General features: G+C 42.1%; 1 protein-coding gene across 1 annotated transcript; it reads right to left on the bottom strand.

Moving 5' to 3' along the window:
• Window positions 1-25,830, bottom strand: GPNMB (glycoprotein nmb). The gene is made up of 11 exons (XM_052638899.1): window positions 25,691-25,830; window positions 20,192-20,344; window positions 18,222-18,365; window positions 16,526-16,690; window positions 13,928-14,086; window positions 13,293-13,604; window positions 8,811-8,909; window positions 7,934-8,036; window positions 5,383-5,597; window positions 1,494-1,587; window positions 1-1,053 (listed from the first exon to the last, which is right to left on the bottom strand). Exons 1-11 carry the CDS (start codon window positions 25,758-25,760, stop codon window positions 900-902), a joined length of 1,668 nt encoding a protein of 555 aa, XP_052494859.1. The 5' UTR covers window positions 25,761-25,830; the 3' UTR covers window positions 1-899.

Genomic DNA, 25,830 nt, shown 5'->3' with positions numbered 1-25,830 from the left:
AGAAAAAAGAATGTCATGACTGACACAGGGTAGTTTCAGTTACAAATGAAAGTAAAATCCTTACTGATCACGTTTCTCATTTGAATAGAGAAATGGGTAGGGAAACCAGAAAGACTTCCTTCTTTGGGAAATCATAACACATCATTTCAACTATGAGTGCCAGAGTCTACAGAAATTCAGCTATGTCCACAAGATTGTCAACACAAGTATGAGGCCATGTGCCTGGCAACACGCCTGGTATACAGAAAGTGCCACATAAATGTCCACAGGAAACATGAAGGAACGAGTACTGATCCTTTACACATTTGGACTGGGCAGGCAGTCATGATAATATTCACACATTTATTAGCCTAGTCTTTCTTTTTTTTCAGTATAGCAAGCATGCACAGCTTACTAAAAGCTGACCTGTTAGTGTTCTGTTGGGAGCTCATGCATGTTCATTGACACAGGATTCAGGGAGCTTGGATCATGACCTTCAGAATAGGAATTCACTGGTTTTATGTATACGGTTATATGGAAAGCTAGAACATGTCCAGCCTCTCTTTCCAGTTAACTTAGGTCAGACTCTAATGAATAGTACCTTCTCCTGCTACTCTGAATACAGCGTATCTATCCTACTGATTACCTAAGACATTGCAAGTGAAACATAAATCATCATGAAAGGAAGCTCTATTAATTGGCTTTATCAGTTATATAACATGGAGAAGAATTAAACTACATGCAACCTCAGCCATGTCCCTAAAATGTCATTTAACCTATACAAATTTTAAAAAATTGGACCTCCCTCACACAATCTATATTTTACATTAATCTTTTTAGAAAGTTATCATCATCCACTCTAGCAAGCTGACATAAATGGTGCTGAGGATGAGCTGCTGGTCAGAAGTAAGGCTGAAGATTCAAAGAATTCCTGGTTGGTTCTTGAGCAGCGGATCTTTTTCCTGGTTTCCAGGGAAGAACAGGGTCTTTGCATGACTGAGGAGAACATTCAGGCCTTTGCCTCTGATCACGATCCCAGGGCTGTTTTCTATTGGTTTGTATTTCTTGTGTTTTCTGAAAGCAATGTGTTGGACAGATTAAAAAAAGATCTCCAGCTGGAAAAGGTTGCTTTCTACAAATCTTTCACAAGTCAAGTGCAGAATCGTTCATTCCATTTAACTTATGGCTTTTAAGACAGTGTTGTCTTATGAGAATACATTTTCTCTTCTTTATGCAAGAAATGTGCCTGCTTACTATAACTTGAGATTATATGTTAAGCATTAAACTGACAATTTGGTAAAGTTATTGACATTTGGTAGCATTTTTAGGGATTAAAAAAAACCACAGCAAAATTAATAGGCTAGTTTGCTATTCATCATTCAGTAGAAGATTTTCTTCCCACACACAAAATGTTTCAAAGCAGAAAAGGGAAAACAGCCCACTTGTGCAGAAATATGCCATTTATTTTTGACAATATACTCTAGTGATTTAAAGTGTTAGAACCAGCAACTTACTTGTACATCAAAAAGGCGATCACAGTGACGAGTATGGCCAAGCAGCCAAAGGAGACCAGGATACCATTTGCCATTCTTAAAAGGGAAGCTGGGTCTGAAAACAGAAGCAGGGTCATATTAGTGACAGTTTCTACCTAGGGGACATGCTGCTTGTAATGTAATTAAATCAATGAGGAAGGGAGCAAACAGAAGATATACGGCTCCTCTGAGCTTTCAGTAATCTTTCCCTTTACATAATACATAGTCTTCAGGGAAGCTTATCTTCCATTTAGAGAATGAGTTAGCATGTCTGGAACACTGTGTTAAGGGCTTAGAAGATGTCATGTCCTGAAGACACCTGCTCTGGTCTGAGTTAACCCAGCCACGCCCATGCAGCAAAGGGCTTCATGAACTTTCTGCCCACTTCTCTGGCCTCATCTTCCACTGCCTACCTTCCAGCTGGGATAAAGATCCATCGTCCCCATGCTCTTTCAGATTTCCATGCCCTCTGCTGGGAATGCCCATCCCCCAGCTCTCACCAGCATCTAACCCTTTGCAACGCCTTCCAGACATGCATGAGGGCACTGGGTCATGCCTGCCTTTCTCGTGTCTCTCCTTGTCACCCTTCCTTTGCCTCCCCACACTGTATCACAATTACTTCTTTGGATTATGTCTTCTTTGTTCTCCCAGAACCCAGCAAATCAACTAGTCTTGTCTCTGCCACCAAAGTATAAGCAAAGTTGGTCTCTTTTCCCTCTGTCTTCTCCGCCACCATCACAGTTCCAGCCACCAGCCCTCTCGCTTGTGAGGACATCTTCATCATCTGCTCATTTGCACTGTTACCTTCCAATAACCCGGCGTCACTCAGCCGTCCAAATGATCATCTAAAAGTACTAATCAGATCACACTTCAGCCCTGCCAGCAGTTCCCCTTGCACACAGAATAAAGCCAAACCCTATCAGTGGCGCATAAAGATCTAGATGGGCTGTTCATTCCTGAAATGCAGGTCTCAGTTCAAAGGAGGCCCTTTGCCAAGCGGGTGCCACCAAGTTGGCGGCACTTTCCTGACCTCCCAATCTAGAGAGTCCACCTCTGTGTCCTCTCTTCCATGCCTGTCACTCTCCATGCCTGTTTCATTGACTTCACAATATCATTTTATTTGTTTATTCCCTGTTGCTGCTCACTAAAGCGGGGATCTTCCTTACCTTGTTCCCACTCTATCTAGAACTGTCTGTGCGGTGCCTGGAGCTGTGCTGCGCATGGAGTGGATACCCGATGAATATTTGTTGAAAATATCCCGGGTGATTCATGAACATTCGGTGAATCAATGATTAAGTCATTTCAGCTAAAAGTCTATGGGCTTGGCTTCAAACAATGATCAACTTTTGAAATTCTGACTCTGAAACCCAAGTCATCAGTCTACAATCTCCATTGAATTAAAAGCTCTCTTTCCTTCCTTTTTTTGGATTTTAAAAATGGCTCAGGGAGGGACTTTCTTGGTGGTCCAGTGGTTAAGAATCCACCTGCCAATGCAGGGGACACGGGTTTGATCTTTGGTCCAGGAAGATCCCACGTGCCACAGAACAACCAAGCCTATGCCCCACAAGTACTGAGCCCACGCTCTAGAGCTTGTGCCCTGCAACAAAAGAGGCCGCTGCAGTGAGAAGCCTGAGTACCGCAGCAAAGACGGCGCGCCACGGGCCTCAACTAGAGAAAGCGCGTGCACGTGGTAACCAGGGCCCAGCGCAGCCGTAAATAAATAGCGCGTGCACGCGGTAACCAGGGCCCAGCGCAGTCGTAAATAAATAGCGCGTGCACGCGGTAACCAGGGCCCAGCGCAGCCGTAAATAAATAGCGCATGCACGCGGTAACCAGGGCCCAGCGCAGCCGTAAACAAATGCACAGAACGGCTCAGGGACTCCCCTGCTGGTACAGTGGCTAAGACTTCCTGCTCCCAACGCAGGGGACCCCAATTCGATCCCTGGTCAGGGAGCTAGATCCCACTTGCCACAACGAAAGGTCCTGCGTGCCACAACTAAGACCCGGTGCAGCCAAAAAAAAAAAAAAAAACAGTTAAGGTCACACCTAAAGTTATCGCTAACCACAATAAGTATTAAAGGAAAGCAAATATCCAAGCATCTAATCCAGGTAAGAGAATGGTGATTTGCCAGAACTGAGGAAGCTTCATGGACTAGGTTAGGACTCTAAAAGGCGGTTTTAAAAGCAGCTGCGGCAGCACAAGAAGAATGACCCCAGCAGCTCCCTAAAGTGACGGCCTAGGAGATCCACATTCAGTAGGATACAGAGGCTCTGGCTACCTCTTTTTGACCTGCTCCCCAGTCCTGCACCCCAAGCCCCACGTATCCTGCCTTCAAGGATTTGCATTCTTTTTTTTTTTAATGTACACCTTGGCTCTTAACCAACAATAAACACTCAAGCAAATAATTATATGCATTATTACTTATGCTTTTCTTTCAATGAGGTTAAAGCTGCCTTTTATACTGTTAATGAGTAAATATATATTTAAGTACATTTCACTTTAAAAGATAGACCAAAAGAATTATTTGTGAGTTAGTCATTCGACAATACTCAAATTAAGGAGCAAAGTGGGAACTCCTCGAGTGGTCCAGTAGCTAAGACTCCATGCTCCCAATGCAGGGACCTGGGTTCGATCCCTGATCAGGGAACTAGATCCCACATGCCGCAGGTGAAGAACGGCATGCTGCAGCTAAAAGTCCCACATACTGCCACAGAGATTAAAGCTCCTGTGCCACAACTAAGACTCAGCTGAGCCAAATACATAAATAAATAATTTAAGAGCAAAACACATGCTGTAATGTGGCACAATTTTACCTGTCCCTTCCGTTCCACCATGAAGCACTTCTTTTACGAAGTAAAGGATTATTTTACAACATAGCCAGTTACATGTGAAATTCAGTTAGGGTCACCAGGTAAAGTCCCTAGCGGTTAGGGAAAATAAACAGCCACCAGTGAACGGGAATTCCTCAGTGAAATTCCTTCATCCACTTTGTCAACACTTTACCCCTCTGAGGTTAAGGGGACAAGGAGTAGTCTGTCTGCTGAACATTTAAGGACTTGGGTAATCTGGTTTGTTTCCATCTCAGTATAATGCTTGGTAGTCTTTGGGAAAGAAAAGAAGGGTCCATGGTAACTTAGAAGGGAGCCATGAGTCCACCCGGTTTCTCATTTCTCCTCTTGGCTTCATGTCTCCCTTTTGTTATAGTTTAATTGGAGAACATTGTTATTTTTTGGATGTTCGGCTTTACACTTTCCCTTTGAAATACAAACCTACCCAAGCATTCAGTGACCATATCCCATTATTACTTGTCCACGGTCATAGCTGATTTTTTTCATCAAAAGGCTTTTCTTGGACTTCCCTTGTGGTCCTGGTGGTTGAGAATCCTCCTGCCAATTTAGGGGACACGGGTTTGATCCCTGGCCTGGGAAGGTTCCACATGATGCAGAGCAGCTAAGCCCATGCTCCACAACTACTGAAGCCCGAGTGCCTAGAGCCTGCACTCCACAGAACTGAAGTCATTGCAATGAGTAGCCTTCACATCGGAACTAGAGAGCAGCCCCCGCTCACCGCAGCTAGAGAAAAGCCCGCTCAGCAACGAAGACCCAGCACAGCCATAAGTAAATGAACAAAACATTTTCAAGGCTTTCCTTTGGCCATTATTTCATACGTTCTCTCTCTCTTATCCCTTCCCCAAGTAGATTTGCTATTGTATTGTAATATCATTTCTCAAATCCACATTAATGACAGTTCAATGAATTTTACACTGAAATAAAGCTAAACATTGAGAGTGAAGTGTTAAATAGCTTTAGTATCAGACCCATGCTTTATCTGCAACATGAAATGTTCGTACAACCATAAAACAAAACTTACCTCTGCTGGTGATAGAGACGAGGGTGCTCGTGAGGGCCAGACTTGCATCATCACCCAGAGTGAGGTTCAGACAGTATGTGCCAGACCCACTGAAGGCTCTCCTCACCGTCAGCAAGCACGCATCTCCCAGCTCCATGGGCACAGGGTCGCAGACTGGGTTCTGGGTGATCTGGCAGCTGGGGTCAGAGGTGACGGTGCAGACCTCTGTGGGGATGCTAAGGGGTGTGAACGACATCCAGAGGGAGAGAGAGGGGAGTATGACCTCAGTTTAATAGGAAAACATAATTACACTTCTGTGAAACTGAATCCCACCTTAGTCTTCCTCAAACTATATGATGTGAAGCTGTCACATGCAATTTACTCTTAAACAAGCCTGGATGTGTGTGAGCCAGTTTCCCCTATATGCTCAGGAAGGTGAGGCCCTAGGACTGAAGGAGGAGGAAATTATTTCCCCCAAGGCAAGGGCCTGCTGGGAACTTGCCTCTCCTCTTTGGCTCCCTAGAGACTCAAAGATGCAGGTGGCTTAGGTGTTAGGCTGAGGTGGCCTGTGCAGACATCTGACTACAGTAGCAGCAGCAGCCATAGCTGTTCGCACAGCACCTGCTGTGTGCAAGGCTCCGAGTTTCAGAGAAGTGACACGGCCTTGTCTCTTCCTCTCGACAACCTGATGAGGCAAGTAATAGTAGCCTAATGCAGCAGGTGCAAACCAGTTCTCGGAGGAGAGCTCGCTGGCCTCCGGTCACAGAAGCAGTTAGAGGTGGAGCTGGGATTTGCATAAAGGATATTTGACAGCTGTCCCTGTAACCATTCAGCTCCCACACATTACTGTCTTAGCCTCTGTTTCACATCTGAGTAGACTTTCTGAATGGAGAGACCAGGCTCTGAAGCTAGGCTGATAAAGGCTCAGGGACTTAGATGAGTTCATGCTCTCTTCACCCCTGGCCTCTGGCAGCACCTTTGCCTCTCCAGTCAGGATGTTCTCTCTTTCTGTCCTCCCATTTTCTCCCCCACTCAGAGAGCTTCGGAGCTATTCCTTTCTTATTTTGCACTACACCACTCAGCTTGCCAGATCTTAGTTCACTGACCAGGGATGAGCCCATGCCTCTTGCAGTGGAAACAGGGTCCTAACTACTAGACCACCAGAGAATTCCCTGGAGCTCTCCCTTTGGATCAAGTGTGGCCTCCTTTCTATACCAGCTCATTCTCTAATCTATACATCACATAGATACATACATATAGTCATTAAGTCATGTCCAACTCTTGCGACCTGCCAGGCTCCTCTGTCCACGGGATTCTCCAGGCAAGAATACTGGAGTGGGTTGCCATTTCCTTCTCCAGGGGATCTTCCTGACCCAGGGATTGAACCCAGGTCTCCTGCACTGCAGGCAGATTCTTAACCTCTTTACCGACTGAGCTATGAGGGAAACCCATATATATCATATACACATACATTTTAATTCCTTGATTCATTTATTATATTTAAATTATTTAAATAGTTAATGGGTTAATTGATATAGTATTTATATATTAATTACTTTTTATTTAGTCTAGTATCTATATATGTGCATGCTCAATCGCAACTGACTCTTTGTGAGCCCATGGACTGTAGCCCGCCAGGCTTTTCTGTCCAAGGGATTTCCCAGGCAAGAATACTAGAGTGGGTTGTCACTTCCTCCTCCAGGGGAATCCTCCTAAGCCAGGGATCAAATCCACGTCTCCTGCACTGCAGGCAGATTCTTTACCATTGAGCCACCAAGGAAGTCCCTATTGTTTATAGTTGTAACAAAACCACAGGAAGTCAAATTATGTAATACAGTAGAAAGAGTTTTATAAGTTTTAAAGATGGACAGGGTAATCAGGCATTGCTATTAATCAGCACAAGGACACAGCCCTTTCACACTGGCTCCCCAGACTCCAGAGGAGCCTCAGGGAACTTCAGAGATTCTGAGCCTGCAAACCTTGCTCTGCCGGGTACCCACCATCTGGACAGGTACTATAATCGTTGTGTATCTGATGGCCCAATCTGTAAAATGAGAAGACTTGTATGATTGTGTGATGATTTGACGTGCAAACAGAAGTAAAATGTTAAGGACACAGTAAGTGTCCAATCCGTAATTATTCAGCAGTTAAAGGTGATGAGCCTCGCTCAACTCTAGCAAAGCAAGTGCACATTTGAGAGCACTTGGGAGGGCCCTTCCTCGTTCTGGCTTGGTGAGCAACTAGAATCCAAATCTGGGGCTTCCCAGGTGGCACTAGAGGTAAAGAGCCTGCCTGGCAATGCAGGGGATCTAAGAGACTTGGGTTTGATCCCTGGGTTGGCAAGATCTCCTGGAGGAGGAATTGGCAACCCACTCCAGTATTCTTGCCCGGAGAATCCCACGGACAGAGGAGCCTGACAAATTATAGTCCATGGGGTCGCAAAGAGTCAGAACTGAGTGAGCAACTGGGCACACAGAATCCAAATCAACCTAACAAGTGGGAGGTGTGTGAAGGCCATTGTTCAGCCTGGGGTTCTCACTTGGCCCCTTCCTTCCTCGGAGACTGTACTCACCTCCCTTGGCAGGTCACAACGAAATCCACCAGGGAGTCGTCAGGCTGTGGCCCAGGCATCAGGACGTCTGTCACTTGGATGATGTTAACCTCTAGAATGCCCTCTAAAGGAACAATGCCCCGTAGAAAAACACATCAAAATACACTGCAAACCAAACCACTTCTTAACAAATCAGAAGGCCAAACAAAATGAACACAGCCTTTCACCATGCCAGACCTGGGAAGCTATCCCAGAGTTTGGATACATGTCCAGGCAGTGTTTTCAAAGTCAAACTGAACTGTTCTTCAGTCCAAGCTTGACCTTTATTCCTGGAGCCTGTGTATACGTCAGGAGGCAGATGACCCTGGAGGAAGGGAGGCCCATCCACTGTGTCTCCTGCTGAGGGGCTCAGCCCCAGGGCATACAGCTTGAGTTGTAGCCCCACCCAACACCTGTGAGCAGTGCCCCTCGCGCACAGCCCTGCGTGGCTGTTCTGTTCATCCCCCTTTCTTACACACAGGAGGTCTGACTTTGTGAAATCACCCAGAAGAGGAAAGCAGGAGCTGTGGGAACTTGCAGCTGGCCTTCCTTCAGGCCACATTCGTTCAGATTTCTGAGCAGCACAGGGTGAGGAGGTCCAGGCCCCCCGGAGGCTCCTTGCTAAGTGGGCCTCACTGAGAGTTCGTTTCCACTGAGGACCTCGTTTCACCCCTTAGAGGGACGTCTAAGGAAGGCTGGAAAGGCAGGTGGAAATCTAGAAGCTGTGGAGTCTTTTTTGTGCATGTGTGGTAGCATCTTGAGTGGGTGCCCTCGCTTCCCAACCCCACCGCTCCCTGGAGTCAGGGAAGGGAGTGGGTTGCCCAAGGTGGATTCTAACATCTTTCCCCCACAGTCTTACCTACAACTGTGATGGTGGCTTTAAAGTAGCCATATCTGGTAATATGGCAGCTTTCATCAGGAATCTCCCTCAGCTCCAGGGTATTGTCACCAGCAGTTACTAGAGGGTTTAAATAGAAAGATTTTTAGATTAGTTGCTGAGAATGCAAAAGATGTCCATGATATAACTGAAGATCTAAACGTCTGTTTACTTGCTCTTTAGAAAAACATCAAGAATTCTATACTATTAAATTGCTTCAGAAATTTGAACTAAATGCGTAACAATTCATGAGATGTGAGAGCTATATTATAAAATTGTTAAATTATGTAAGCAAACACAGTCCCATGTTTTGTTCAAATATAAATAGCAAATGAAAGGTGGAAGCCATTTTAAAATGTGTAACATAATAATCATGAAATAAAGCAGGCCACAATAGATAAAATTATATTGTAATTTTGGAAGAACGTATTCTGGGCTCAAATTCTAGGCCCCTTGCTTTCAGCTCTTTGAGACCATGGGCATATCATTTAACTTCTCCTTGCCTCAATTAACCCATCTGTAAAAAAGGAACAATATTTATTGACCTACCAGGGTTAAACTATTAAACTTAAATAGATAAGACATATAAAACTTGCTTTTCATGTCTGTCACATAGGAAGTAGTTAATAAATATTCATTTCCTTGTCCCAATATGCTCTTATATATGTACTTATTTAGATATACATGTGTTATAGCATATATGACACATAATTTTAAATGTTAAGAAGCGAACAACATGGAAAAGGGCAATTCTTTCCCCATTTGGATGTCTCATGAATCCTAGGTTTCTATTCTCGAAGTCTTACAGTTACTGTGATGGGCAGAGGTGTGAGGAAGGAAAGAAGGGACTACAAGATACTTTTGAAAAATAGCCCTTTGAATGTGATTAGAGCAAAGAATTTAATGCTCTATTAGTTACAATTTAAAAGGCTCTAAATGAGGTGTTGGTGTTCCATCAGCAAGATAAAAAGACTGGAAAGAAAATATAATATTGAAAATACAACATTATGTCTCTTATGTTTTCAAAGACATGAAAATGGACACAGTTTGGGGGAAATCAAAGCTTCATAAGAGCTGCAGCTTTAACACAGGAGTATGTAAGGATGGAGCCAACTGGGAGATTTCTCCAGGGCCTCAGAGCCTCTAGTGGGGAACAAGTGTGCCTGTGATGCTCCTATGCTCAGAGGGAACTTTGCAGAGCAGCTCTCAGAGCAACTCTGGAAATGAGTGCTCTCTGGCAGACACTTTGGGAAACGCTGTTTGGGTAAAACCCAGAAAGGTTCTGACACCATGTCAGATTCAGATGTAGGTGCGGTTTATCAGCAGGGCAGGCTGTGGCAGAGTTGGCTATATTCCGAGTCTCAAGGTGGTCGTTTGGAAGTTGCAGGGTAATCTCATTCATTGTATTCTGAGATTTAACGGATGAGCTCCAAAGCAAAAGATATGTTTGTGAAGGGTATTAGGGATGGCTGCCTCTTCCCTAGAAAACTCCTTTATAGTTTGGACCATAAAGAAGGCTGAGTGCCAAAGAATGGATGCTTTTGAATTGTGGTGGGACTCTTGAGAGTCCCCTGGACTGCAAGGAGATTATATATATATAAACACACACACATACACACATACATAGATGATATATATATATGATATATATATAACATGATCTGTATATACAACATGAGATATATACACACATTATACACACACACATACAAAGTCACTTCAGTCGTGACGGACTCTGTGACCCCGTGGACTGTAGCCCATCAGGCTCCTCTGTCCATGGATTCTCCAGGCAAGAATACTGGAGTGGGTTGCCATGACCGAACCTTCCTGGCCCAGGGACTGAACCCACATTTCTTAAGTCTCCTGCATTGGCGGGCAGTTTCTTTATTACTGAGCCGTCAGGGAGGCCATGCATAAATACATATATCATATATATATTATAACACTGATTAGCATCAGTCTTGGAAAGGTTTTTCTTTTTAGATCTGTGCACAAAAGTCTGAAAAATGATCAGTGGCACTGTTAGCTAAGGGAAGAGAATTCTGTGGCTTAAAGCTAGTGCATACCTGTCTATCCTATAATGTAATTATCCCCCTGAATCATCACTTCGACTTTGCTTGTGTCTCACTCCTGTGGTTGTATTTGGTTTTTATGTAATAGCTGTACTTATTTGGAAGCCCCTTACCAAAGCAGAGACAACATAATTTTTGGTCAAATAGTAATCCATTGCTCAACAACCCGTCTGTTAATATGGTCTGTGTAGCTAAAAATGCTCTCTCCCCCAGAGGACAAGCACTCTAACCACTTTCTCAAGTCATGGGCTGACTCCTTTCATCACCTTGGGTCCCATTACATATTTCTGTCCCTCCAAGTCTCACAGTTGTTTTACGGCATTTGGGATTGATTATGGTTGATCTAACACCTTTAGATGAAGTCAAGCAGCTTTCTTTCACTATATAATGTAATGAATTCATAAGGTTGCTACCTTCTATCTTATTGTTTAACCTATAGAAAATAATTACACATTTAAAATACTCTTTCATTAACTTAAAATATCTTTTGCATATGTTATGACATAAATATGTTCTAAGAAAAATAATCTTGCTTTATAAAAATGCAATTCAAAATAGACTAACATTAAATGACCTAACATTAAGACCTTTACCATTCCGGAATTTCTAGACAGACAAAGCAAGCATCTGTAATTTATTTTGAATTTTACACTTGGCGTCCTTATTTGTAGGAAGACCATCAATTCTTGTAGATAAATAAACTGACTCTTCTCCAGAAATACCAAAACAAAGCTATATGTTTAGAGTTGTTCAAGGCAGTTATATTTATAATATGAATTAGAATGAACTGAAGTGTCCATCAGTAACAGAATGGTTAAATAAGTCATTGAATAATGTGAATTACACTTACATGTACTGATAATGGAAAGATGTCTGTGATGTTTGTTAAATGAAAAGAGGCAAATTGTAAAGCAATATATATTGTGTGAACCCATCTACCTAAAAATTAAAACCACAAATCCTATTTGTATTTAAGGAATATGTTTGTAATGGCACAGAAAAGGTCTGGAAAGAAACAGGGCTTCCTTGGTGACCCAGTGGTTAAGAATCCGCCTGCCAATGCAGGAGACCCGGGTTCAATCCCTGGTCTGGGAAGATCCCACATCCTATGCAGCCACTAAACCTGTACACCACAAATACTGAAGCTTGCACCCTAAGGCCCATGCTCTGCAACAAGAGGCACCGCAACGAGGAGCCTGCACACACAGCAACAGAGAGCCCTTGCACAGCAGTGAAGACCCAGCACAGCCAAAAAGGAAATAAATAAATTTATTAAAAAAAAAAAAAAAACAACTCTTAACAGGGTTTAACTCTTGGGAGGAGAGAATGAGGAGCTTTCACTTTTATTTAAAATTTCTGAATTTGAATTTTTACTAAGGAACATGCATTCATTTAATAATTAAAAGTATTTCAAAAAACGAGCAAAATCAGTAACAACTTACAGTGTCTGGCATTAGCTATACTTGACTTAATAAGTTTTTCTTAACAACACACTTATTTATTAATAAGTTTATTATTTATATCTAACAGGTTTGGGTTAAAAAAAAGCCAACTGCAACAAGTCTGGACATCACCATGGAGTGTTCTGTGTGTACTTGGCGATGGCACCCTCTTGTGTCCAGTGAGAGGATGTCAGTCTACTGCCATCCCTGGGATGCCTGGATGGAGGACGTATTCACGGCTGAGTGGGGAGGGATGGTGACGGCCTGGGGTAGGGTGCGGAATTAGATGAAAGCTGATGCTTCTCAAAGTAAATGCTCAAGAACTTCTTGAATGTCCCCGTGTATTATTATGAGAAGTTGGGATTTAATTAACTATGCCTTATATCTAGAATAATTTTAGTGTCTGGAATCTCTCCAGTCTGCCAGCCAAGAAATATTCTCAAGGTTTATTCTTTTTTGAGCCCTTTGTAAACTACTTCTAAGCATGGTTGAGTTTTCACAGGACATGGAGTGGATGTGGGCAGGGTGGGGAGGAGAATGGAAGTAGGGGAGGGAATGTGGAAGGGGAGAAAGGACAATGGCATGGCCTGAATGTTTATGAGGGGATAATGTGTCTCCTCTTAACTAGAAAAACTGGGAGGCAACCAGAAATGTGAAGGACTGGAAGGGGGAAAGCACCTGCATACGTAACAAGGAACTGTGAGAGTTAGGAAGGTCGAAGAACTGTATACGAGCCACCAAGTGACTTTCAACATATCCTCCTTTCTTCCGTATTCTAACAACTAAACACCGTGATAAGTAACTAAAGGAAATCAACAGGCAGAAAATGGAATCACTGCAGAGTCTTTACATAATCTCTTTAACTAAGGATCTAATTATACAAACCACATCAATTTTTTGCTAGCTGTTAAGGAGCCCTGCCAACAAAAATTAACCTGGAAAACACTTACCCAAAGAAGGGGTGGTTTTTGGAGGTCTGGGTGAAGGCAAAGGACAAGGTCCAAGCACTTCAGCTTGCACAGTGAGGTTGAGGCTGAAGGTTCCATTGAGCACATAGGTGTGATTCAAAGTGTGATTGTTGGAAACAAACAGACCAGTATTATCCCCGAAGTTCCACTTGTAGTAAATGGCAGACTCATTGAGGAAGTGACTGGGATCGTGAATCAGGACACTGAACGTAATGGGGAGGTCCCTGAGGAAGGTTTCATCAGATGAATTTCGATTGTTCTTCTGGGACATAGTTACAAATACAGGAATCTGATCTAAAATGTACATCCAAAAAAGAAGAAAGAAAGAGGGCATGATTGCTTGATTTTAAGTGGGTGACTTCAATAGTGCCTTTAGTTTGGAAATTAAAATGAGGGATAATTCAGCATCGTTTCCCCTTTTCTAATGCAAGTTTTCTCGGTTTACTTTAGAAAACACAGATGGAATATGTTATTAAATATATGAGGTTGAGAAGGAGTCCAGATGAAGTGTAACTTAACCCAGAATATTTGGTTTTCAAATATTCTTTTTCAAACCCACTAACATCACCAGAACTCAGCGCCTCGTCCTCAGTTAATTCAGAGCTCATATCACTCACCTGTTACTACATACACATCTTTCACTTTTGCGATGGGAACATATGCCCATCGGTGTCTTCTATAGACAGTTACTTCCATGATTTGAGGGCCAAGACTCACATTGGCTGTGTTGATGGAAACTGTCACTGAACACCGTCCCAACTTCTGGAAATATTGACCTTTGAGAAGATAGAAATGTTTAGTTATTGGCTACATCATATGATCATTATAGAAAGTTGATGTTCCTTAAAGACTAACAACTACCATTTACAGATTGTTTTCAGAAAGGAACAGCAGGGTGGTGATGCAGTCTTGGTTCCTTCAGAAAGGAAGACAGTGCTTATTTTTATATAAAACCTTATAAAACCCACAAATAAATAAATGTAGTTGTATATAGTTGACTAAAATGAAAAGAGCTGTTTAAGTGGGATAATGATGTTAAGTTGACAAACACTATAAGTAAGTGACCTGGCACTTGAAATACATGTGCTTCCCACAGAAAATACATTTAATGTAACAGTGAAGTGTCCAAGGGAGTTAAAAAATATATCCAAAAATCTACCTTATTTTTATAATAATATTACTAGTTCAGATATATTGCTAAGCAACTTTTTTTATTTTAGGGAACTAGATTCCTCCACCTTCTAATAATATTTGTATATGAAAATGCCATGATGAAAAAGAAACAGGTATGGTGGGTATGAAAAGGAATGAAGTAGTTTCGTTGACATTTCTAGGGCCCCTGAGTCTTTTCCCTTTCTCCAACTGTAACCTATATCTGACCACCACTGACTAGCTAGTGACAGTAATTTTCTCTCCTTTAGGGCTCAAAGATTTTTCTAATCTTTTTGAGGTGCCTGTCATAGATGTGTCATTGGAACAAAAGGCATTAGAAGATGGAAACTTGTAAGATGGGGATGTTTAAAGACCATGTTCATCACATGATCAAAGGTGTCAGGAAAGAGGGTGCTTCCCCAGGCAGTCCAAGGGTTAAGACTCTGTGCTTCTGCTGTAGGGGGCATGGGTTTGATCCCTGGTCAGAGAACTAAGATCCCACATGCCGCAAGGTATGGCCAAAAAAAAAAGGTGTCAGTAAAGGTTCAGGATCCCCCTTTACCTTGAAATGCAGGGGCAGTTCTGTTAGAGATTATAGGGGGAAGACATGTCTCTTGGAATTAGTGATACGTGAGGAAATGCTAGTTCTGGCACCAAGAGGTAGACCACAGTGGCAGTGCTTAGCTGAGAGAAAATATCAGTTAACTCTGAGACTTCAGCATAAAAAGGAAATTCAAAACAATCTTGTTATGAAAACAGCAATTTCTGGACTAAAGGCTGATTATAAAGACATTATAAAGACATCTTAACTAGCTAAGTTAATGGATGTTAACTAGGCTAAACAGAATCTGAAGTGTTAGTGAGCTCATGTGACTCCATGCACATGATAAATGTCATTTCAGGTCAAAGAAATGCCACCTGGAGAGTTACCTGACAGGGCCACAGTCTCAGGGCCACAAGGCCCTAAAAAAATGTGCTTTAAATCAACGAGCATAGCATTTGTTATGTATTTTGTACTTTGTTCAGCTGGAGTGTATTATTAATATGTTGCTTTGATTTGTAAATAATTGAAGAAAGAAAAGCTCTCTGAAATTCATTAAGACTGACAAAACATTCCAAAATTTGGAGTTTGTGTGATGGCTAGCAGATTTGAACTGCTCAGAACCAGATGGAACCTAAGATTTTTAACTAAGAATTTAGCAACTTTGTTAATAACAACCTAAATTTAGTCCTCCTAAAAAAATAATCACTAATAATAAAGCAAAATGGATTCCACTTGTGGTTAAAAAAAAAAAGAAGATAGGCTATGTCAAAGAAGAAGAGTATTTAGATTATTTTACTTTTATACGATAGAATATTATACAGTCATTAAAATAATGTATATAAAGAATTTTAGAGAATTCCCTGGTGGTCTCCTGAGTGATTAGGACTCAACACTTTTACTGTCAGGACCTGGGTTTGATCCCTTGTTGGGGAACTAAGATCCTACAAGTTGCATAAGAATTTTAGTCAATGCTCATAATTTTGACCAAAGTGTGTATATGTTATGATCTTAAATACTAGAAAAAAGAAAGAAATACTAGTAGCGAAAGTATCATCGTGTTAACAATGATAATCTCTGGTATGAATTATGCTGACTGATTTTTCATTTGCGCTTTTCTGCATTTTCCAAAATTTCTACTAAGAGTACAAGTCTAATTCTTTAAAATTCTTTTTAAAACATAAGAAATTAAAGGATAAATCAACAAATGACCATCCATATGCCATTCAAATATCATTTTTCATATTACTGTTTTAGACAGAAACAAATTGAGTAGTTTTTGTTTTTGTTTTTTCTTAAAGAAAGCCAAACCTGTCTTTTTCTCCTTTTAACTATTTGATATCCTAGAGAAACGGCAAGGCTAACCAAGATTTTATTTTTATCCCTCACTGAAGGAAAGGTAAAAGAGTAATTGTTAAACTCCAGGTGTTGTAATTCTCAATAATAGAATGAGAAAAGAAAAAAAATTAAAAACTTTAAGGAAAGGTAAAGAAGAAACTAGGGGGGATTGTAATAGCCCAACCAAGTGTGTGGAACACGTAGACAAAGTTCTTTTTCCAGGGGTGAGGGAAAGGCTTCCCATCAGGGAACACGTTGTGGTGGCCTTCACTCGTGTCGTTTCCCCAGTCGCTGTCCTCTGTCCATGTTGTCCAGTTGTAAACATACGGGTCAGGAGATGCACCAGTGTCTAAACAGAGAAAGCGGCACGCCATGATTGTCATCTGGATCAGAATGCTCAAGGTTCACCACTAAATTAAATAAATGTTCATATTTTTTCATAACTAGCTGAGATACGGTTGGACAACAAACATCCTAATATTCAGAATTCATCTAATGGTACCTTTATGACTTGGGTCTTTTTCTGCCTACATGTTGTATTTCAATGAGTTTTATATAAACCAATTTTTCAGAAAAGCTCAGAGATTTCATTTAATATGTTTATCTTCATATTGGGGCTCCAAATAACTAGCATATTCAAACCAAACTGAGAGATGCTGTATCTTTTTATTTTGATTCACTCTATCTATAGCTTTTTCCCCCTAACTCATTTGACATCATGACTTTCTTCTCCTAAAGACTTCAGCACACTTCTAAGAATAAAGACATTCTCCTTCATAAGCATACCATTACCACCCCTACCACAGTCCAATCAAGGGTCACATCCTACACATGGCTATTTCACTTCTTCAAACGATTCAGAAAAAAGATGTAGAAATAGAAATATAGACAGATGGAAGCAAACAAAAAAAAAAACATTAAACTTGCTGAATTTCGATCTACTTGCTCCCTACTTTTCTGTATGTATGACATTTTCCACTTTAAACAAGTCATGATCAATATACTTTCATCTGGAACAATCTTTTCATCCTCTTTTCTTAATGTTCACTGACATTTATGAAGAGCCTTTTATTTATCTGTCTACTATACCACTATTTTTTTTTATTCTTAAATTGTCCCACACATGGCCAGTAGGGGCCCCTCAAGCTGCCTCTGTGTCCCTGTGACATATCCCCATTACTTCCTGTTTACTGGCACAACAAGATGTCCCTGGCTCACCTGCTAGTGTCCTGTCCTACACCTGGAATCAGTCATTTCTTTCAAGAGCTCTCATTTCTTCTAACGGTAAGAGATACTTTATAAAACTTCCCATGTAAAAGTTTTTTTAATGTGGACTCTTTCATGTAAAAGAGAACTGCATTGTCATTTGAAACATTAGTAAAAATCAACTTGCTTGGGGGGGGGGAAGCAAAAAAAAAAAAGTTACAGGCTACTAAATACAATACTTTTAAATCATCAAACTCTTTCTATACAGAATTTATTGTTTTCCTCATCGGAAGATGAATCAATAAGCAATAAACCACTGGCAGTTTAATAGAAGTTCTAAGTAATAAAATCAGATCATCACTGCCCTTACTAGTCTTCTTTCTGATTGAAGAATTTTAGTACTTACTTGAGTTTTTAAGGCTGTTGAGTTTTAAACAAGATAATTCCCCTTGTAATTCCCCTTGCGTCTGTAATCATTCGTGCTCTTTAACTTGAACAAAGAGCTTCTCTTTGCTTTAACTAAGAGCAAAGCAAAACCAAAATATATACATTTTATCATTTGTGCTAGCCACGTTTTTTCTGTGAACAGAAACTGATCTGATCAACAAAGAGCTATCAAGCTATTCTTCGAGAAGCCAGAATTCTCTCCCTGTGATGTGAATAACATTTCTTACCATTTCTGCAGTTCTTCTCATAAACTATGTTGCCACTGGCATCTTCCTTTTGGCATCTGGGGAATACCAGGTTCACTGCGAATGTTATGGTTGAGCCCACCAGTGCTGGGGAATCACTGGTCAGAACCGCCTGCACACGGCCTCCTAGGACATAGAAACAAGGAGCTCAGTGATCAAACATCTCTTTTCCTTTTCACTGATAAATAAAAAAAGGAAAGCTAAATCTACAAATAAGGACCAGAGGATCCTTCTGCCTCTTTACAGTAAATTATTTGCAGGATTTCCAGCTTTTGCTGTCAAAGTACAACACTCCAGAAGATGAACTTGGAAAGTCAGACCAACAGAGAGAACAATTACTTAAATAATTAAAAATCTGTTTAATTTGATTGAGGAAACAAGTATTAAAGGTTTGTAATTTTTAATTTCAAAGTGAATGACTGAAGGAGTCATTCATTTTCGATATGAATGGAAAGATAATAACTTTCTGACAAATCACGCTTTTGAGACAGTCAAAGTGCTCTGGAATCTCAGAACTTTTGAAGATGACCATTCCCACATGAAACCTGCTTGCTTTCCAAAATCTTCCAAGAGGTACCAAATGTAAATTTCTAAGGCGATTAAACTCTGTATGCGGAGGAGAGTGAGGAGTTTAGAAAGTGATACTGTGACAATGAAGGGAAGATTGCCAAACCCAGGTGCCTCCCACTTGATAACTAGTGTACTGTCATTCATGGTTGCTTCCGTGACTAGAGTTCACAATCTACAACATGAACTGAAAGAAGAAAGTACAGTTGTTTGGCAAATGGGACCTAATCAAATTTACAAGCTTTTACACAGCAAAGGAAACCATAAATAAAACGAAAAAACAGTCAACAGAATGGGAGAAAATATTTGCAAATGATTTGACCAACATAAGATTAATTTCCAAAATATATAAACAGTTCATATAACTCAACAACAAAAAACAAACAACCAAATTGGAAAATGGGCTGAAAACCTAAGTAGACATTTCTCCAAAGAAGACATACAGATGGCCAATAGGCACATGAAAAGAGGTTTAAAGAAATACAAATCAAAACTACAATGAGGTGCCACATTACACCAGTCGGAATGGCCATGTTCAAAAAGTCTACAAATAATAAATGTTTGAGAGGATGTGGAGAAAAATCCTCTTGCACAGTTAGTAGGAACGTAAATTGGTGCAGCCACTGTGGAAAACATTATGGAAGTTCATAAAAAAACTAAAAATAGAATTATCACAGGACCCAGTAATCCCACTCCTGGGCAAATAGCAAGAAAAAAATTATAATTCAAAAAGATACATGTATCTCTATGTTCACAGCAGCACTATTCACAATAGCCAAAACATGGAGACAACCTAAATGCCCATCGACAGAGGAATGGATAAAGAAGATGTGAGGCATATACACAATGGAATACTACTCAGCCATAAAAAGGAACGGAATAAGGCTGTTTGCAACAATATGGATGGAACTAGAGACCATCATACTAAGTGAAGTAAGTCAGACAGAGAAACACAAATATCATATGGTATCACCTATTTGTGGAGTATCACACATGACACAAATGAACCTATCTGTGAAATGGAAACAGACTCACAGACATCGAGAACTAACCTGTGGTCACCAAGGGGGAGGAGAAGCGGGGGAGTTTGAGGTCAGCAGAAGCAAACTAGCACACATAGAATGGATACATACCAAGGTCCCACTGTATAGCACGGGGAACTATATTCAATATTTTGAGATTAACCATAATGGAAAAGAATATTTTTAAAAAAGACCGTGTATAACTATATGTATACATATATATCTGAATCATTGTTATACAGCAGAAATTAACACACTGTAAACCAACGATACTCCGATTTAAAAAACTGAATCACTATTATACACTTGAAACTAAAAAAAAAGAAAAGAAGAAATTACAGTTGTTTAGGTCTTTTGATTTACCTTTCCAAGAGCTTTTCCACCTCGAGTCTCCCCTCTTCCACACTGGATACAGTTTTTCATTCCAGTCATGTTCATCTGATGACCATCCATTTAATTGGTTGTGCCCCCGCATATAACCAGAAGGTCTTTCGTTGCTTAGCACATCATGAAAACCTATAACAATATTTGAAAAAAAATTATTTTGTCTACTTATCTCTCATTTAGCAGGTATTCAGAGAAACCATACTGGAAGGATGCCACTAGCCTCTGTCTTCTCTTCCTTCTTGCTGGTAGGAGGAGGGAGCAGCAAGTAATTCCCTTCTTAATGGAGGCAGATGAACACTGAAAGAACATTGATCTGGGAGCCACAGAAACTGCTACAACGAAACAGGCTGTGGGATTTCAGGGTTTCTTCTCTGGGCCTTCAAATCAGACAAAAGACCAAATGTCCTGTGATACTGTGAGACAGTATCTGTCTCTAAAAAGGACCAAAGTGAGGAACAAAGAGGATCTATGTTTATTAATAAATGTTCATAACTGAAAATTCAGTTGAATTTTGAGTCACAGAATGATAGAATGTTCGACATTGAAAGAGCTAAGATTAGTTAGTTCAAATCCCTTCATTTATGTGACATGATTCATTCACATACATCTTTAATCAAGTGGAAATGAAGATTTGTAACTTTTGATTCCCAGGATCAGTTTTTTCCCACGCTTCCAAGGCCTTCCTATTTCTCAGATTCTGAGTGAGAAGCATAATCCAAACACAGATTTCTTCTGATTTTAAATGTCAAAAGTCAAGAAGAGACACACACTTAAAAGGATAGTGACAAGGAATGAACATATAGGTCCACAGAACAGACTGCAGAACTCAAAGATAGATTCACATAGATATGCCCTGTTGACTTTTGCAAAAATAATCCAACGGAGGAAAGATAGCTTTTCAACACACAGTGCTGTAAAGAAGCAAAAAACCTAGGAGAAATCTTCAGGCTCTAAGTAAGAAAGAATTTTTAGACTTAGTACCAAAATCTTAATCTATAATAGAGAAATTGATAAACCAGATCTCATTAAAATTAAAAAATTCTGCTCTGCAACATCATGTGCAGAGGATAATGAGGTAAATTACAGACAGGGAGAAAATACTTGCAAGCCACATTTCCAACAAAGGAATACTATCTGGAACATATAAAGGATTTTCACAATTCACAATGTTTAAAAAAGGCAAATAATTGGACTTCTTTGCTGGTCAAGTGGTTAAGACTCCATGCTTCCACTGCAGGGGGTGTGGGTTTGATCCCTGGTTGGGAGGAACCAAGAGCCTACATGTCACATAACTTGGCAAAAAAAAAAAATTAAAACCCCCAAATAATAGGGTAAAAGATCTGAACAGACATTTCACAGATGAGAATGCACAGATGGCAAGTAAACACACGAAAAGATGCTCAATATCATTTACCAGTGAGTAAATGCACATTAAAACCACAATGAGATGTCACTGTATAGCTATCAGAAAGACTAAAATTAAAAGTGACATCAGACGTAGAGAAACGGAATCACTCATACACTGCTGGTAGAAATGGTATAGCCATTCTGGAAAACAGCTTGGCAGTTTCCTTGTAAAACTAAACATGCAATTACTATGCAACCAAGCAGTTGTACTCTTGGGCATCTGTCCCAGAAAAAATGGAAACTTATGTTCACATAAAAACCTGTAAATTAATGTTCATAGCAGCTTTATTCATAATAGCCCAAGTTGGAACAACCAAAATCTTTCAATGGGGCAAATGGATAAACTGTGGTACATGACATAGTATGGTATACTACTCAGTGATAAAGAAAAACTATTGATATATGCAACAACTTCAGTAAATTATGCTGAGTAAAAAGAACCAATTCTCCCACATTACATACTATAAGTTTCCATTTCTCTAACAATCTTGAAATGACCAAATTATAAAATTGGAGAATGGATTAGTGGTTGCCAGGGGCTGGCAGGTGGGGTTGAGTGAGAAAGGGAAGTGGGTTTGTATGTGGTGATGGGACTGTTTGGTGTTTGGACTATGTCTATGTCAGTACCCTGGTTGCGACATTGTACTATGGCTGTGCAAGATGTTACCCTGGGGAGAAACCAGGTAAAGGGTATATACACGGGGATCTCTTTGTATTTTTCTTAAAAGTGCCTGTGAATCTAAAATAGCCTCAAATTTTAAAAACAGAATTAAAAAATAGAACAAAAGCAACAACAAAAGCCCAATGGTAAGATTTTAAAAGACAGTGGGGCGGGGAAAGATGTGGGGTACACACCCAGCACCATGCGGCTGTTCCCTCTCCCCTTCAGAGGCCCTGCTCTGTCACACGGCAGCTGCGCCACTTGTGAGCTATTAATACTTTGTCAGTGCCTTCTCCTTCCTCCTTTTACCAGGGCTATGATTGGAAAATGGAAAGGAATACCTTGGTGTCTGATATACCACGAAATTCTACCCATCCTTACTTTTTGTGGCCAGGCTACATCGTCTTAAGGCGAGGTGAAACGGAGCACAGCAGGTTTCGTTGCAATGCTAATAGGTTGGGCCTCCTGTCAAACTGCCACCCAACCTCAGGCTAATCTGCCTGCTGAGCTGAGCAAGGGGTGCTGACCTGTAAATTCTGTCGCTCCATTCCCCAGCTGCAGGCTCTGGGGGAGTCTGTCCTGAGCGGACATGGAGGCAAGACAATTCCTCCTCCAAGCACGTTAGCCTTCTTCTCTGGGAACTGATCAGTTATTAAATGCTTGTTGATCACTACCATGTCCCAAGGCAACAGAGAAGCCAAGAGGTAAATAAGGACAACAGGTCTATGCACAAGGAATTACAGTAAGAGAGAAAAAAGATACAAGTCTTCACACACATCAATAAAAAAAGGATGATTTCAAGTAGCTGATCTCACAAGAATCCCATTACACAGTTTCGCAAAGAAAGGAAAGGTCAGAGGAGCTAAGTCACTTTTCCTGGTCCAGACCCAGGGCTGGCAGGAAGGACTGCGGTCTGGTCTGCACGAAAGCCTTCTTCCTCTAGCCCGCTGTGCGTCCTTACTGTCTCTGGCCCGCCCCCTCCCCTGGGACAGGGGACTGCACAGCTCCTCTGGGATGTTGCGAGGCCCCAAGCGGCTCAGCGGCCAGACAAGTGCCAAACCCCGGCCCGCGCCGACACAGCGCTTGCGTCTGGGTCCCCTGGTTGAAGTCGCAGGCCCTTTCCCCGGCGCTCACTACAGACCTTCGGCTTGGTAGTTAGGGGGCGGGAGGGTGAATTGGGGTTGGGAGGTCAGCCAGCTTCCGGCCTCAGCGCTGGCGGCAGAACCCTGGACCCCTGATGCTCTCCCCCTCTCGCTCTATCCGCTATCCAAGACCCCACCACCACTGAGGGCTCCTGGAACCGCCCGCCCCGCCCCCAGCTCCCCCCATCAGTCCCACCGCCTCCTGGGGAACCGGCAGGCCTGCTCGGGAGCCAGCAGTGGCCCCCTCTCTTCCTCCTCCGCCCAGCAGCCGCCGGGATTGCACTTCGTTGCAGGGCTTTTCTCTCTCTCAGGGAGAAGCAAGAGGGATGTGTGCACCTGTATCCAGAACCCTCCCATGTTAGATCTGGGCCCAGCAGGTGAAAAGCCAGACCTGGGCTCCTGTTTCCTCACCCGTGGAATAGTGGCAGGACCATCTGCCCTCTCCGACAGATGCAAGTGGAGCAGCTAGCATAGCACTATACACGGTGTAGCCACCCTTATGGCAGAGAGCGAAGAGGAACTAGAGAGCCTCTTGATGAAAGTGGAAGAGGAGAGTGATGCGTAACACTCAGCATTCAGAAAAGGAAGATCAGGGCATCCGGTCCCATCACTTCATGGGAAATAGATGGGGAAACAGTGGAAACAGTGTCAGACTTTATTTTGGGGAGCTCCAAAATCACTGCAGATGGTGACTGCAGCCATGAAAGACGCTTACTCCTTGGAAGGAAAGCTATAACCAACCTACACAGCATATTCAAAAGCAGAGACATTACTTTGCCAGCAAAAGTCCATCTAGTCAAAGTTATGGTTTTTCCAGTAGTCATGTATGGATGTGAGAGTTGAACTATAAAGAAAGCTGAGCACCGAAGAACTAATGCTTTTGAACTGTGGTGTTGGAGAAGACTCGAGAGTCCCTTGGACTGCAAGGAGATCCAACCAGTCCATCCTAAAGGAAATCAGTCCTGAATATTCATGGGAAGGACTGATGCTGAAGCTGAAACTCCAATACTTTGGCCACCTAATGCGAAAAACTGACTCATTGGAAAAGACCCTGATGCTGGGAAAGATTGAAGGTGGGAGAAAGGGATGACAGAGGATAAGATGGTTGGATGGCATCACCAACTCAATACACATGAGTTTGAGCAGGCTCTGGGAGTTGGTGATGGACAGGGAAGCCTGGTGTGCTGCAGTTCATGGGGTCGCAAAGAGTTGGACACGACTGAGCGACTAAACCAAACCGAACTGATCACATGCTGGACCCCTTCTCCGCACATACCTCCCCCTGCCCCCTCCCCCGGCTATTGCCCCCTCATGGAGTTATCTGGCAAAATCAGGACTTTCACCCTGCGAAGGTTGTTACCCTACTAAAGTGAAGCAGAGTGGACCTTCTGGGTGATATCTCACTCACTCCCTTCTCCCACTCTGCACTACCTCTGCCTGGAGGACGGGGGCTGCTGGGGCCACACATCCCCTGGACTGGACAAGTGGGCCACCTGTGAGCTTGTTGGTTCACAACTCTGGCTTCCATTCCAGTCACAAACTCCTCTTTTTAAACCAGTTCCTCATTGGTCTGGGCATCACCTTTGTTAAGAAGTCCCCAGCCTCTAACTAGGAAAGAGACCCAGGGCTTCAGCTCTTTTCTCAGTAACCTCACTACAGTGGCAGCAAACTCCTGCAGGTCTGTGAAAAATCAGCAGGATTTTCTTTCTTTCTTTCTTTCTTTTTTGGCTGAGCAGCTTGTGGGATCTTAGTTCCCTGACCAGGGACTGAACCCAGGCCTTTGGCAGTGAAAGTGTGGAGTCCTAACCACTGGCCTGCCAGGGAATTCCCTCAGCAGAACTGGGAACAGCTTCTGGATTGGAATTATTAGAAAGCTTGTTTCCAGACTTGGGCTTCAGTTCCTCTGTGGCCCTATCCCGGTGGATGGAAATCAGACAAACTTTAGTGGGTAGTGTGGCTGTGATCTCAAGCCAGAGACTGTGCCCTTCACACCCCCACCCTCCCAATGCCTCTAAGAGAGCAGGTAGCAATTTTGATAGAAGAAACCTCCACAACAGAGGGGCCGTGCGTCTTTCACTTCCCAAGACCCTGGAGCAAAGAATGGAACTGAATGCATTTTGCCGTGCTCTCAACATCCCCGACCATTTCCAGAGGAAACAAGTGAGCATAAACACTTCCTAAAGGCCAGCTGCAGACTCAGACAAACCCGTCACTTCAGCCAATAGCCAGAGAATGGGTTAAAGACAGAAACAGAGAGTTACTCACGTTTGGCAGCATCCATTGGCAATCTTGCAGCCAGAAGCAGAAATCCCAGGAAACAGTAGAGACATTCCATGCTGAATTCTCACAGACCTAGGCAATCAAGGTTTAACTTGTAACTCCTCTGGCTTCATCCAGTAAGAACA

Source organism: Budorcas taxicolor, chromosome 4 (assembly GCF_023091745.1).
Source record: "Budorcas taxicolor isolate Tak-1 chromosome 4, Takin1.1, whole genome shotgun sequence".
In the NCBI taxonomy this organism is placed as follows: domain Eukaryota; kingdom Metazoa; phylum Chordata; class Mammalia; order Artiodactyla; family Bovidae; genus Budorcas; species Budorcas taxicolor.
This window is presented reverse-complemented; position numbering and strand designations above follow the sequence as displayed.